The 14,195-nt window shown below is 40.5% G+C and overlaps 1 protein-coding gene across 4 annotated transcripts in view; it reads left to right on the forward strand.

Moving 5' to 3' along the window:
- PPIL6 (peptidylprolyl isomerase like 6) overlaps nucleotides 1-14,195 on the forward strand; it is a 60,759-nt gene that overhangs the window by 19,169 nt on the left and 27,395 nt on the right. For 3 of the 4 annotated variants that reach the window (XM_078155198.1, XM_021008175.2, XM_021008174.2), the window contains one exon: nucleotides 4,338-4,526. The exons of the other annotated variant lie outside the window; for it this stretch is intronic. In XM_078155198.1, coding sequence (XP_078011324.1) covers nucleotides 4,338-4,526 — 189 coding nt within the window. The remainder of the gene's footprint in view (nucleotides 1-4,337; nucleotides 4,527-14,195) is intronic. 4 annotated transcript variants of the gene reach the window in all.

Below are 14,195 nucleotides of genomic sequence, written 5' to 3' on the forward strand. Positions count from 1 at the left end.
TTGTGCTAGTAGTAGATTTAGAGCACGCAGAGTCAGTCTACACATCACACCTCTCTTGCAGGGTCGTAGTGAGGAATCAAATGAAACAATATTTATAAAAAGAGCTTAGCACAGTACCTGGCACTTAGTAGGCACTCTATAAATGCTTATTCCCTTCCCTTCTCCCATTGGTTTTCCTTCTTGCAAGAGTGGAGCCTCAATAGAGCCCAAGAGCACACAGAGAAAACCGCTCCTTCATCCCTGGTACCCCTTTGCAGCAAGAATCTCACTAGCTCCTTTGTTCTCTTTCTCTTCAGTCAAAAAGCATTTATTAGGCACTTAACTATGTGCCAAGTACAGCTAGGTGGCTCGGTGGATGGAGTGCTAGGCTTGGAGTTCAAATCTGGCCTCAGATACTCACTTGCTGTGTGACCCTGGGCAAGTCACTTAACCCTTTTTGCCTCAGTTTCCACATCTTTAAAATGAACTGGAGAAGGAAATGGCAAACTACTCTAAGTATCTCTGCCAAGAAAACCCCAAATGAGGTCATGGAGAGTTGAACACAACTGAAACAACTAAACAACAGCAAAAGGTCTGACCATGTCACCCCCACTTCAGAAAACTCCAGTGGTCCCCTGTTACCCCAGGATCAAATAGAAAATCCTCTGTTTGGATTTTGCAGCCCTTCATAAGGTGGCCTCTTCCTATCTTTCCAGTCTTCTTCCTTCTTATGCTCCTCTATATCATACCCAATGATCAGTGACACCAGGCTCCTTGCTGTTCCACAAACAAGGTTCTCTGATAAGAGAGTTTTCCCTGGTTGTTCCCAGTGCCTGGAACACTCTCCTTCACCTCCAGCTTTTTGTTTCCTTCAAGTCTGGTTAAAGTCCTGTCTTCTATACAAAGCCTTTCTCATTCATCTTCCTTAATCTTAGTACCTCCCCTGTCAACAGGCAATCACAATGTCACAAGGCTTATATAAAAACCACATTTATTAGAAGAGAAATGAGCACACATGTGGAACCCAATGACTTCGTAGTCCTTACAGAAGTTTGCACATTTATGATAGTACAACCAAAAGGAGAAAATAGGAAGGGGCATGGCATGGCAGGAGAAAGGTGTAGTAATCCCTCCCCAGGGGAGGTGCAAGCGATTGCAAGAGCTGCATTCTTTTCCCTTGACTGCTGGACTATGAAGATAGGAGGGTCTGCTTATCTGCAAAGGACCCAGCTGCATAAGCATCTTTCCCAGCCTGGCACAGGCTGGCTGGTGCTGCCTTGCCTTCCGAGGATACACAGGAAATCCAGATTAGGGTACAAACAACAAATTATATCTGGTGGGATGGGGGCTTCTTCCTTGAAACATTCAGGGCCTCCTGCCTGCTCTGGGTCCAGTGTTTCTGGAAAGCATGGCAACTTAAAAAGACACATTCAGGAGATCCCTTAACAGCCCTTCACACCAGGGAAAGACTCCCCCCAATTTATCCTGTGTATTTCTTGTAGACTGTGAGCTCCTAGAAAAGAGAGACAGGATGTTTTGTTTTTGTTTTGTATTGTTTTTGTCTTTCTTTGTATTCTCAGTGCTTGGTCTGTCAGTCAACAAACATTTATTTAGTACTTGATGTGTGCCAGGCACTGTGCTAAATGCTGGGGCTGTGGTTTGTTTCAGTTATGTGCAACTCTCCTTGATCCCATTTGGGGTTTTCTTGGCAAAGACTGATGGAATCCTAATAAAGCTGCCCCCAATCCCAATATTCTAACTTCCTTATGGGCCGCACTGAACCAGCATGTCCTGATTTAACCACACCACAGGCCCCCAGACTCAATAGAGCCACTGCCCCTACCTAGCCACTCCCCCTCCAGCTCAATATCCTAAGTTCCTCATATACTCTTCACTGCTCACTGGAACAACACCTGTGTCCATGAACTCATATTTCTCACAGAAACAGTAAGCGTGTCCATGTGATGGGATCCCAGGCATTGTCTCTAGCTAGCCACCGCTCCCAGACCCATACCTTATATTTCCCACACAAACAGCAGGTGTGTCCATGCACTTAACCACAAACACAGCCTTCTGATCTCAGACAGGACCACAACAGTCAGCAGTCAGAAAGCAGCCCCACCAGTATGCCCGAACAGGATGTGGACCCCAACACAAGAGCAGGCACTTCTCCTAAGTAGGCACCTGTGCAGTAATAGCAAAAACTGCCTAGGTGAACTTAGGATGTATAGAGAGGCTTGTTATAATAGCATTATCATACATACCTGCCCCATGGCCGTAGGTTTTTCTGTATGCATCGTGGGTAATCGTATATGCAGTTCTACCGAGGCTGGAACCCCTTTCCCATTACCTAATTCCTTGACAAACCCCTCCTGCCTTTTTAATGTTCATCATTTCTGTTGTGTGATCAGCATCATTATACTATAAATTTGCCTGTCTTGTCTTACTAAGTTGCTGGTTCCTCTTGGAACTTAGCCTACTTCATGAGAGGCGTCAGTCTCAGTAAATGCTTATACTTGGATTAGAGGCGGTCTGACTGAATTCTTTGAGAGGTTCCACCACAACACACCATGAAACTGCATCAAGATACTGGAGTGGTTTGCCATTTCCTTCTCCAGCTGAGGCAGACTGGATGAAGTGACTTGCCCAGGGTCACACAGCTATTAAGTGTCTGAGGCTGGATGTGAACACAGAAAGAGGAGCCTTCCTGACTTCAGGGTTGGCACTCTATCCATGAGCTACCTAATTAATTACAAGGGACTGTATTTGGTACTTCTAAGAGTATCATTCACTGACATTTTGGATTTGTATAGTATCATCTTCAAGAAATGTTTTAGTCTCCAGTGTTAATTATTTTCCTGAACACAATGATAGCAGAGCCTGTTAATAATTTTCCCTCTAGGGGCAGCTAGGTGGCACAGTGCATAGAATACCAGCTCTGAAGTCAGGAGGACCTGAGTTCAAATCTGGCCTCAGACCAAACACTTGCCACTTACTAGCTGTGTGACCCTGGGCAAGTCACTTAACCCCAGTTGCCTAATTGAAAAAAAAAATTATAAGTTTCCCTCTAAAATGGGACCTCCTTTCCCTAGGCCTGTTTCCTGCCTTTATCAAAGGAACTACCCTTTAACCCCTTCCAAAACGTGAAATAGTTAAAATTTCTGACTTCAGAAATTGTTGGTGACTTCATTTTGTTTTCAAAATAATATGATGAATGAAATATAAGTAGTTAATATAACAAGAATGTTATGTGTGGACTAGATATACCACTCAAACTTCAATGTTATACAGCATTACAGAAGGTGAGTAAAATGTCTAGCTATGCTGTTAAATATTCAACCCTATTAGGCAAAACTCTTGACAGTGTTTTTAAAACTACTGCCAAGATCTGTGGAAGCATATTACAAACCTTTTTATTTTACCTGAAAATATTAATATTTCTCTGTTCTAAAGGGCCTCTCCAGAAATGGTTCCTCCTTTCTCTCCTTAGAAGGATGACTAATAAGTCCAGGGTAAAAAGAAGAAACACCTTTCTTACAGAAATAGGTGTTAAGGGTAGAAACTAAACTTTGAAAAAAGAATACCTCTAGTCTGGTTAAGACCCTAGCCTTCTACTATCCCCCTAAAGGGACTAGGCTATGACTCACCATTCTCCATTAAGAAAAGTCTCTTTCTGAAGGGGCCCTGCAATCCCTGAGGGAAGTGGACAAAGAAGGAACTGAGTAGTTAACCATTCTAGAGTGTTAACCCCAAATTGCATTTTAACATTTTTCTTTTTTTATATATATAATTAACAAATATATAAATATAGCTATAAAATAAATAAATTTTCTTTATTCAGGATTCCTGTAAATTTACCTCAAATCTTGAAATAGAGAGAAATGTACAAGGGCATGGGTGGGCTATTCTACTTTGGACATTTTTCTAAGTTAGAAATGGTTCTGGGCAGCTAGGTGGCACAATGGATAGAGCACCGGCCCTGAAGTCAGGAGGACCTGAGTTCAAATCCGGTCTCAGACCAAACACTTAACACTTACTAACACTTACTAGCTGTGTGATCCTGGGCAAGTCACTTAACCCCAATTGCCTAAAAGCAAAAAAATTAAAATTAAAAAAAAAAAAGAAATGGTTCTGATTTAGAATTATACAAAATAAAATGGTTTCATGTAAATATACTTAAAATGGCCCTGCATATTAATTTTTTTTTCTTCAACAGAGCAGAATTTCAGAACACAAAAAACAAAAGATTTTGTGGATAGGGACTAAATTAAATTATCCTTCAGCTAATCATAGATTCTAGTTTTAAAGATCTAATGCTTTTTCAAACGAATATTTTTTATTTTTCTTTTCCATTATAGGAACTGAAGGGTGAAACATGGCAATACCCTTCCACTGTGATGTGTTTTATTAATGATCAGCTTTTGGGCAATGAAGGCTGTCTGCAGAAATGGGCTTATAAGAAATGGGGTCAAAAGGATTTTAAGCCCATGCCGCTTTATGAAGCTCTTACTTCGGATTATGTGGCAGATTACTTGAAACATTCCAAGGCAGGTTATGCTTATTTTTCTAAAGGAATAATGGAGTCCTGGATCATTGATATTCATTCATCATTAATGCAGAAACATTTATTGAATGCCTGCTATATGTACATTAACAGGTGAGCAGAGCTTCTTAAACTATGGGTTGCGAGTGGAAAATGTTTAAGAAGTTCTGCAGTAGAGAATAGAAAAGAGCAGATAAAGGACATCCCTTGCCCTTGAAAAGCTTAAAACTGAGTTGTAAAAATAACTAGGTCATAAATTTAGAAGGAACTTTTTAAAAACTAATTAATTATTTTTATTTCTCAACAATCAGTTCCATAAGCTTTTGAGTTTTAAATTTCTCCCTCTCCTTCCCCAAGACACCATGCAATCCAATATAGGCTGTACATATACATTCCTTCTAAATATATTTTCACATTAGTCATGTTGTAAAGAATTAGAACCACAAGAAGGAGGATCCACAAAAAAGACGAAACAAAACAAAACAAGAAAAAAAGAGCAAATAATATGCTTCAATCTGCATTCAAACTCCATAGTTCTTTCTCTGGATGTGGATAGCATTTTCCGTCATGAGACTTTTGGGGTTGTCTTAGATCCTTGCATTGCTGAGAAGAGTTAAGTCTAAATTAGTCATCACACAATGTGTCTGTTACTGTGTACAGTGTTCTGGTTCTGCTCACTTCACTCAGCATCAGTCCATACAAGTCTTTCCAGGTTTTTCTGAAGTCTGCTTGCTCATCATTTCTTATAGCCAATAGTATTCCATTACATTCATATACCATAACTTGTTCAGCTGTTCCCCAATTGATGGGCATCCTCTCAATTTCCAATTCTTTGCCACCACAGGAAGAGCTGCTATGAATATTTTTGTACATGTGGGTCCCTTTCCCATTTTTATGGTCTCTTTGGGATACAGCCCTAGAAGTACTATTGCTGGGTCAAAGGTAGAAGGAACTTTCAAGATCATCTAATTCAACTCCCCTCCCCCCAAGTTGCAAATGAGGAAACTGAGGCAGAAAGAGGTTACTAACTTTTCCACTAGGCCTGGAGTCAGGAAGATCTGAATTCAAATTTGACCTCAGACATTTAACTCACTATGTGACCCTGAGCAAGTCACTTAACTTCTGTTTGCCTCAGTTTCCTCCCTTGAAGAATGGGGGTATAATAGCACCTACCTCCCAGGATTATTGTGAGAATCAAATGAGACGATAATCATGAAAGTGCTACATAAATGTTAGCTATTATTACTATTATTCTTTTCCAAGGTCACATTGGCTATAAGTGTTAGAGCTAGCACCACACTGCCCCATCCAGCCTTTCAGAATTGAAGTGTCAAGCTCCTGGCTCTTATTCTTCTGCTGTGTTAGAGTGAGAGTCAGATATCCCCAGGGGCCAGAGTAGGCCTGCTGGCCGTTCTAGTAGGGGTTACTTTAAGTCAATTGCTTTCCTCCTAACATCTATCAGAGGACAAAAGCACTAAAGAATGGATGATTTATAAAGTCACTTAATAAATATTTATTAAATATGTGACTGAATGATTGGGGGTGGAAAAAAAAGGGCACTTTGGGAGCATTGGGGACTGCACAGACAGGCTGCTTCTGCAAGGGTCTTTGAATCACTAGAGACAAGAAAAAAAAGGGGGTTTTCGAAAGTGGGAGAAATGTACAAAGTGGGGTATGGGAGTACACCAAAGTCAAGCCGCCTACTTAATAACTTTGCTTAGGCCCTCCTAGTAGCAACTCCTAAATAGCCTCTTTAATGCTCTCAATATGCTGCAGCAGTTTACAGTAAAACCCCATTTTTACTGGATAGGATGGAAGCCAAATAAAATCCCATAAAAGGTGGATTTGAGGAGTCTAGAGGAAGGAAACTGGGACTCTTTATCTTAAAAATTATAGTATAGTATAATTTAGCATAGTAATAAAAATGTAGTATAGTATAATATATATAGTGTTCTGTTTCTATGGAATTCTCATATTCTATCTATTTTTCCTATAAAGTGCTGGAATATAAAATATGCCAGTGTTTTTCCTTTTGCTTTTCACTTATTAATTTAAACTTACACATTTAAGTTAATATAAAAGCATATATGCATCTTTGACTGATTTTTTTTTTTTGTGAGGCTGAGTCTCCCTACCTTAACCAGGCTGGAAGCTCGCAAAGCCCAATCTCAAGGCTGATGGGCAAAGAAGCTTTGACTTGCTCCATTTCCAGCTTAGGATATTTTTTCTCCTTCTTAGGCAGCCTGGTAATCCCCACTCCTAGGGACTCACCGTATTGTACTTAATGTGGACATCTGGACGTGCATTTAGCCATCTATAGCAGAGAACTCCAGGAGCAATCCATCAGCCTCAGTCTCTCCTCTTGCCCCCACCCCAATTCCCCTTCTCCCTTGGCAGGAATTACAGGTGTATACCACCATGTTATCTTTGATGTCTCCTCTCCCACTGTAACCTCCATTTAATGTAATCTAGAATTTCTCTTAACCAAGTTACCAGTTTGATGGTAAGCTCTTGGAATGCCTGAGGCTGGTGGTTATTTCAGGTACAGCCCAGGCAAAATAGGGACACTTTGTCTTAAATGAGCAAACATTGTTACATATACAAATAATGTTATCTAAAATGGGCATCCTACTAAGATGAGATTGAACTCAAACTAACAAAGAATAAACAAAATTTAAATTATTTCCTGCTATCTTAATGGATTTGCCCTGGGAAGTGCCAGCCATTGTTAAATTTTCTGTGTCAGCATCTGCACCCTGGAAATTTTGACACACACTATGAATCAGGGCTTGAATTATTTCTTTCTGGCTGTTTGCAATATTTTCTCCTTGACCTGGGAGCTCTGGCATTGGTCAATAATATTCCTGGTAGTTTTCATTTTGGTATCTCTTTCAGGAGGTGATCAGTAGATTCTTTTAATTTATTTTTTACTCTCTGGTTCTAGCATATCAAGGCAGTTTTCTGTGATAGTTTCTTGAAAGATGATGTCTAAACTCTTTTTTTTTTTTATCATGGCTTTCAAGTGATCCAGTAATTCTTAAATCATTTCTCTTCACTCTGTTTTCCAGGTCAGTTGTTTTTTCAATGAGATATTTCACATTTTCTTCTATTTTTTCCATTCTTTTAATTTTGTTTGATTGCTTCTTGATATCTCATGGAGTCATTAGTTTCCACTTGTCCAGTTCTAATTTTAATTAGAATCCAATCTAATAATTAAAGAATTATTTTTTTCATTGAGCTTTTGTACCTCTTTTCCGTTTGGCCAATTCTACTTTTTAAGGAATTCTTTCTTCAATGAATTTTTGTGCCTCTTTTTCTGTTTGGCCAATTCTGTTCTTTAAAGTGTTATTTTCTTCAGTATTTTTTTGTGCCTCTTTTACCAAGCTGTTGACTCTTTTTTTAATGAGTTTTTTGAATCACTGTCATTTCTTTCCCAAATTTTCCTCCAGTTTTTAAATTTGATTTTTTGGGGTTTGTTTTGGCTAGGCAATCAGGTCAAGTGATTTGCCCAGGATCACACAGCTGGTGTCAAGTGTGGGAGGCTGGATTTGAACTCAGGTCCTCCTGACTCCAGGGTTAGTGCTCTATCCACTGCGCCACCTAGCTGTCACCTACATTTGATTTTTAAAATCCTTTTTGAGCTCTTCTGGGAATTCTTTTTGTGTCTGAAACCAATTCATATTCTCATATTTGGATATAGCAGTTTTCAGTTTGTTGTCTTCTTCTGAGTTTATGCTTTGATCTTACCTGTTACCATAGTAACTTTCTGTGGTCAGGATCTTTTTTTGTTGTTTGCTCATTTTTCCAGCCTATTTCTTGACTTTTATCTTTATGTCACAGTTGGGTTCTGCTCCTGGAGTGGAGGGGGCACTGTTTTGTGTTTTTGTGAAGCTGTTTTCAGAGCTGGGGTTCTATAAGCTTTTAGTTCTTCCAAGGTGGTATGATCTAAGAAGAGGTGTGTTTACCACTCTCCTGGCCTGTGCTGTAGTCTGTGAGTGACCACAGGTACTCTTTTCTGCCCTGGAACTGTGACTAGGGTCCCCACTTCCCTGCAGCTACAAGCTCTGGGGTGCTATTACTCCTCTTCACTCTGGGACCATGACCCAGATCCAAGTATGGGCAATGCAACAGAGTCCTGCCCCCAGTGCCAACAAAGAGGCCCCTGTAATCTCCTTCTGACCAGCCGTCTAACCCCCTTAATGTCTATGGGCTGAGAGTTCCAGAAGTTCCCTACAGCCACTGATTCAGTCACCCCTAAGGCCTGCTGTTGGTGTGGTGTGCTGTGCTGTGCTGTGCTGTGGCCGATACTGGCACAGTCTGCATTGAAGTGCACTCCAACCTCATCTTGGTGTGACAGACCTTTCCCTCTAAGTTGTCTTGGGCTGGAAAGTTGTTTCACCCCATCCTTTTGTGGGTTCTGCCACTCCAGCATTTGTTTTGAAGCATCACTTAATGTTGTTTGGAGGGGAAATTGGGGGAGCTCAGGTGAGTCCCTGCCTTCTCTTTGCCATCTTGGCTCCACTCTTCCTTTCAGGGGCTGGGAGGGAAGATTTCATGGTCTTTTTAGACATGAAGGATGGACTCCAAGAAGAGGGTAGAGTCAGTAGCTTTGCCTCCCAGCCACAGAGCAAGTCCTCCAGATTTCTTTTCTTGATGGTGTGGGGAACCTTCCAGGGTTTGTGGCCCAATGTGCAATCTTCATGTTACCTCTGAAACTCCCCGTGGTACAGACCAAGATGGCCCTTGTCATATCCCACCTGACAGAACAGGCTGCTTACTGGGTCACCTCTACTTCATGGAAAATAGATTCCTGTTTGATAATGTGGAAGAGTTTCTACCAGAGCTTCATGAATCTTACTTTCTTTGATCCAAAATTGTCACCTGATAGATTCACTACCTCAGGCAGGGGCAAAAGATTGCTATAGACTATGGTATCTCCTTTCAAACCCCAAAATATGATTTGTTCTAGAATATCTCAGCTCTGATTAGTAACTTCTTAGATGGGTTTAGCTGCTCCTTTTGGGGATGAGTAAGGCAGATGTAGGTAGCACTAGACTTAGTCATGTTGATATGGCTGGTGATGTGCTTGAATCAAGTTCTGCTTTCAATCATGTCCAAAGCTGTAGCTGTTCCTCTTAACATTTTCTAGGTCTGCCTGCTGTAGCACATTTCTTTATGGCCTAACAGCCCCTGCCACCCTGGCTCTAAATACTACCCTAGACAGAGCCCATCCATGAACCAGCCTACCCACTACTCTGGGTGAGGAAACTCTATAGAATCACAAAATTTTACCAAGTAGGGACCTCAGTGGCTGCCTAATTCAACTCATACCCAAAGAAGGAATTCCCCACCGTACCATATCCAACAATCCGACATTCGGCTTCTACAAAGAGAACTCTAGCAGTATAGCCAATTCCACTTTTGGATAACTAGAATTATTAAGATGTTTTTCCTTCTATCAAGCTTAAATTTACTTCCTTACAACTTCTAACCATTGATCCTGATTCTGTTTTCTGGGGCCAAATGGAAACACATCTCATTGATATTACCCTTTTCCAAACAACAGCCCTTTAAGTACTCCCTCCCCACAGTTTCCATTGGTCAGATCTGCTTTATGAAGAGCATAGAAACTGTTCCTGTAGGAGTTTCTGAAATAGAACCAGCAGAAAAAAGGTTCATCTAGCTCTCTACCTCCCCTACCAGGGCACTTACTCTGTTTCAGAAGAGTGGGAAGGAATAGCTATGTCATAATCATAGAAACTGAATGCGGTTACCATCCAGGACTGGTATCCTGTGTCTTCAATAAACAACCTGTTGACCCAACTGGCATGGATGGTGTGAATCACCCAGTTGGACCTTCCAGGGTCATACCATCTGATGTAGAAATGAGGAGATGAATGGAAGATGGCCCAAAGTATATGTCGTCCAGCCTAGTCAGGAGACCTGCCTTCAAATTCCAGATCTACCTTTATTGGCTGAATTACCCTGGACAGTTCACTTGATCTGTTTGAACCTTCCCCTTTAACATTCTACCATTTCAATTTTCCTTTCACTTTATGTAATTCTGGCCTTTGGTTTATGTAATTTGGCTCCATAATTTTTACAAGGTTCAAAAACTGGACATTTTAAGACCTCCTAACAGACTCAATAAGGGTACAAGTTATCTCTTAAATATATTCTCATTTAGTCTTTGGACCTTATTAAGTGTGCTGTACTGATGTAGGCCATCCCTTAGTACTTAGGTCAACACTGGTTATTTGTATAGTTGCAGAAACATCAATTCAAGGAAAAGATGAATTTTTTGAAATACTTAATGGGTTAGCATTATATAAATGTGGATCCATATAAAGTGGAGGCCCTACTAGAGTGAGTCCCCCATCATAGCAAGAGTTTTGCAAAAGTTCCTTGGCTTTGGAGGACACAGTTATAGCACCCCTCAATGTCTTCCAGGATACTGGACCTAAAAGACAGAACTTGCAATCTTGATATCCGGTTTATTTCAGTATTCATCTTGATCTTTCTGAAGCCATCGAAACATTTATTGTAGAGATCAATGCATCCAATATGTCATGGGAGCTATCTTCTCACAATCTATACTGCCCCATGCCATGCCCCTATATGGAGAGTCAATCCGCAACTCTCCCGGGGGTAACGTTCCTAGAAAATGTGCAAAAGTCAAAAAGAAGAATGTTGACATAGTGAGCCTATGGAAAATACGGGTTTAGGTTTGTGCAACCACCCAAAATCTGTAATCTTTCATTTGACATTGCTGAAAATACACTTTTCTACATACAGTTCTTCATAACAAAACATTAACTCTGATAATATGTACTTTTCCTAGCACAGTAACCATGAAATAACCCATAATCCATGCAGTGGAGAAGAAAAGCAAGATGGGAGAGGGAGGGGCAGAGTTAGTGATGTCAGAAGAGCCCCAGGTAAAAAAAGGAAAAGGCATCCTGCCATATCTGTTTTCCCTTTCGGCTGCTGTGGTTGTCCTGTTGTGGGGTCAGGCTACATCTGTGTCATGCCAGTGGATGGACAGTGGGTAGGATCTTCTTGAAGAGGTGAGCGTGACCACCACCTCATTTACCCACAAACTTAGCTGCTTTTCCATTTTTTCAATTCCCTCATGAGCACTCACGAGGTTACTTTAGCACTTTCTGGAGCAGATTCATGAATACTTTTACAAATTCTTTCCTCCTTTTTTGCATATATAAACCATCACGCTTCTCATTTTTTTCTCTCTGCTCCTCATAGCCACAAATGTACTTGATTGCCAACATGAAAGTGAAAATGAAGTTACTAAGAAAATCACATAAATGCTAAACACACAAATGTTGAGGATTGCCTGTGTTTCTCTTAATTCAGTTGAATAAACAAAGTTTTTCTTATGTACCAGGCACTCCTAGGGATCCAGAGACAAAAATTCAAACACTCTCTGCCCTCAAGAAGCTTACATTCTTCCCAAAGTACTAGCACTGGGATAGCCACTGGACCTGGAGTGAGCAAGACTCCAAATTGGGAGTTCAAATTGGGCCTACACCACTATTGTCTTTGTGACCCTGCTCAAGTTGCTTTTCCTTTGTTTGCCTCAGTTTTCACATCTGTAAAATGACAATAATAAAAACACCTACCTCCCAGGATTATTGTGGGTATCAAATGAGATAATCATTGTAAAGTGCTTAGCACAGTGCCTGGCATGTAGTCAGCACTAGATAAAAATTAGCTGCTATTATTATTAAAACAAAATAGCCCCTGTCTTCAAAGAACTTATTGCCATGAAGACACAGAAAGTTTGAGGTGATATTAAGACATCTAATTGAAAATGATCAAAGTGGGACTAGCTAGCAAATGAAAGGACAGGATCAAATAAATTAGGTTTCTTGGAGTCTAAGTCCAAAGGAAATCAGCTGGCATGAAATGCTCTCTGCTAAAGGCTAGGACTATCTGGAAAGCTCTGCCCCTCCTGGCACGAGGAAGCATTTGCCACAGGAACTCCTTTGAAAAAAGACCTTCCTACCTGACACTGGAGATTCTGTTATATTAGCCCAGCCCTGGCCTTCCCACTTTCTTGGTTTCTCCAGTGCTAACCCAGTTCATTGGCCTGTTCTCCACCTTGATTCCTTCATAGGAACTCTCTCCTACCTACTCTATTTGTGAGGAATCTCAACCCCTTTTGCCCCAATCTAACCCTTGACCTGTCTTTATCTTATTTTTCCCTTTATCCACATACCTTCAGAGGAACAGTTCTATCTCTGAACATGTTATAGTTGTTTTCTTTGTGTACTGAGGGACATCCCGTGGCACAAACTCAGAATCACTTCCTGGTTCTACGGGACCATATGGAAGTCTATTCATTAGAGGAAAGTTCCCTCCAGAACTGAGAACAGTCCAAACCATTTGCATGGGTACAGAATGGGGAGAGGATGTAGTACTTCCAGCCCTTGTGGTCGAAGCTTGGTGGTCTCCCAAAGTTAGTTTTGTATTCATTCTACTTGACCATATATTGCATTGAACCCTGTTAATTAATCTCCCAGTGGCCTTCATGACAGGTCACCATCATGCTTTTTTGTTGACTTCATCACCATAGTTAAAGAAGCCTCTTCCTTCACCAGTCTTCTTTCTACTCCCATCATAAAATGGGGGCATTTTTCAAGGCCTAATCACTGACCCTTTTTGTCTAGTTAAACTTATCTATATTCATAGTTTTGCCTATTACCTTCATGCTGGCATCTTCAAAACATTTATTTGATCCTGTCCTTTCATCTGCTAGCCAGTCCCACTTTGATCATTTTCAATTAGATGTCTTAATGTCACCTCAAACTTGCTGTGTCTTCATGGCAATAAGTTCCTTGAAGATAGGGGCTATTTTGTTTTAATAATAATAGCAGCTAATTTTTATCTAGTGCTGATTATTTATCTAGTAACTGATTACCCGAGACAACTCTCCGCTTTCTAGTTTTTCCAGTCTTTATTGCTCACTTCTCAGTGAGACTTTATAATAGTCCTATCCACCTTCTTCTGAACTATTGTCCACTGTAAGTTAGGAAAAACAAAATGTCTCAGGGAAGACAGATAGATGAAGATTGTTAAATCATTAACCTGAAGCAGGAGTTCTTAACCTTTTGTGTGTCATGAATTCCCTTAACAGTCTAATGAAGCTTCCTCTGTGGATCCTTTATCAGAATAATGTTTTTGTTTGTTTGTTTTTGGCAATCAGGGTTAAGTGACTTGCCCAGGGTCACACAGGTAGTGTCAAGTGTTTGGTCTGAGGCCAGATTTGAACCTAGGTCTTCCTGACTTCAGGGCCAGTGCTCTATCCACTGTGCCACCTAGCTGCCCCCAGAATAATGTTTTTAAAAGCCTAAAATAAAATACATAGGATTTCCAAGAAAACTGTTGAAATGCAGTTATCAAAATATTTTACAAAACAAGTTCACAGACTCCTGGTTATGAACCCTTGTCTAAAAGTTTTAAGAAGCTAATCCACTCATATTTCCTCCAATTTATTAAGCATTTATTTTTTGGAAAGCACCCTGCTCAAAGCTAGGAATTACATAGGTAACACATATGAAGATGAATAAAATTTGTAAATACCAATGTATATATGTACATATATAGAGTTATAATCTATGATGCATAGGGAGCTTAAGTGATTTGATCCAGGTCA

Source organism: Phascolarctos cinereus, unplaced genomic scaffold, assembly GCF_003287225.1.
Source record: "Phascolarctos cinereus isolate Bilbo 61053 unplaced genomic scaffold, phaCin_HiC Scaffold_5;HRSCAF=322, whole genome shotgun sequence".
In the NCBI taxonomy this organism is placed as follows: Eukaryota; Metazoa; Chordata; class Mammalia; order Diprotodontia; family Phascolarctidae; genus Phascolarctos; species Phascolarctos cinereus.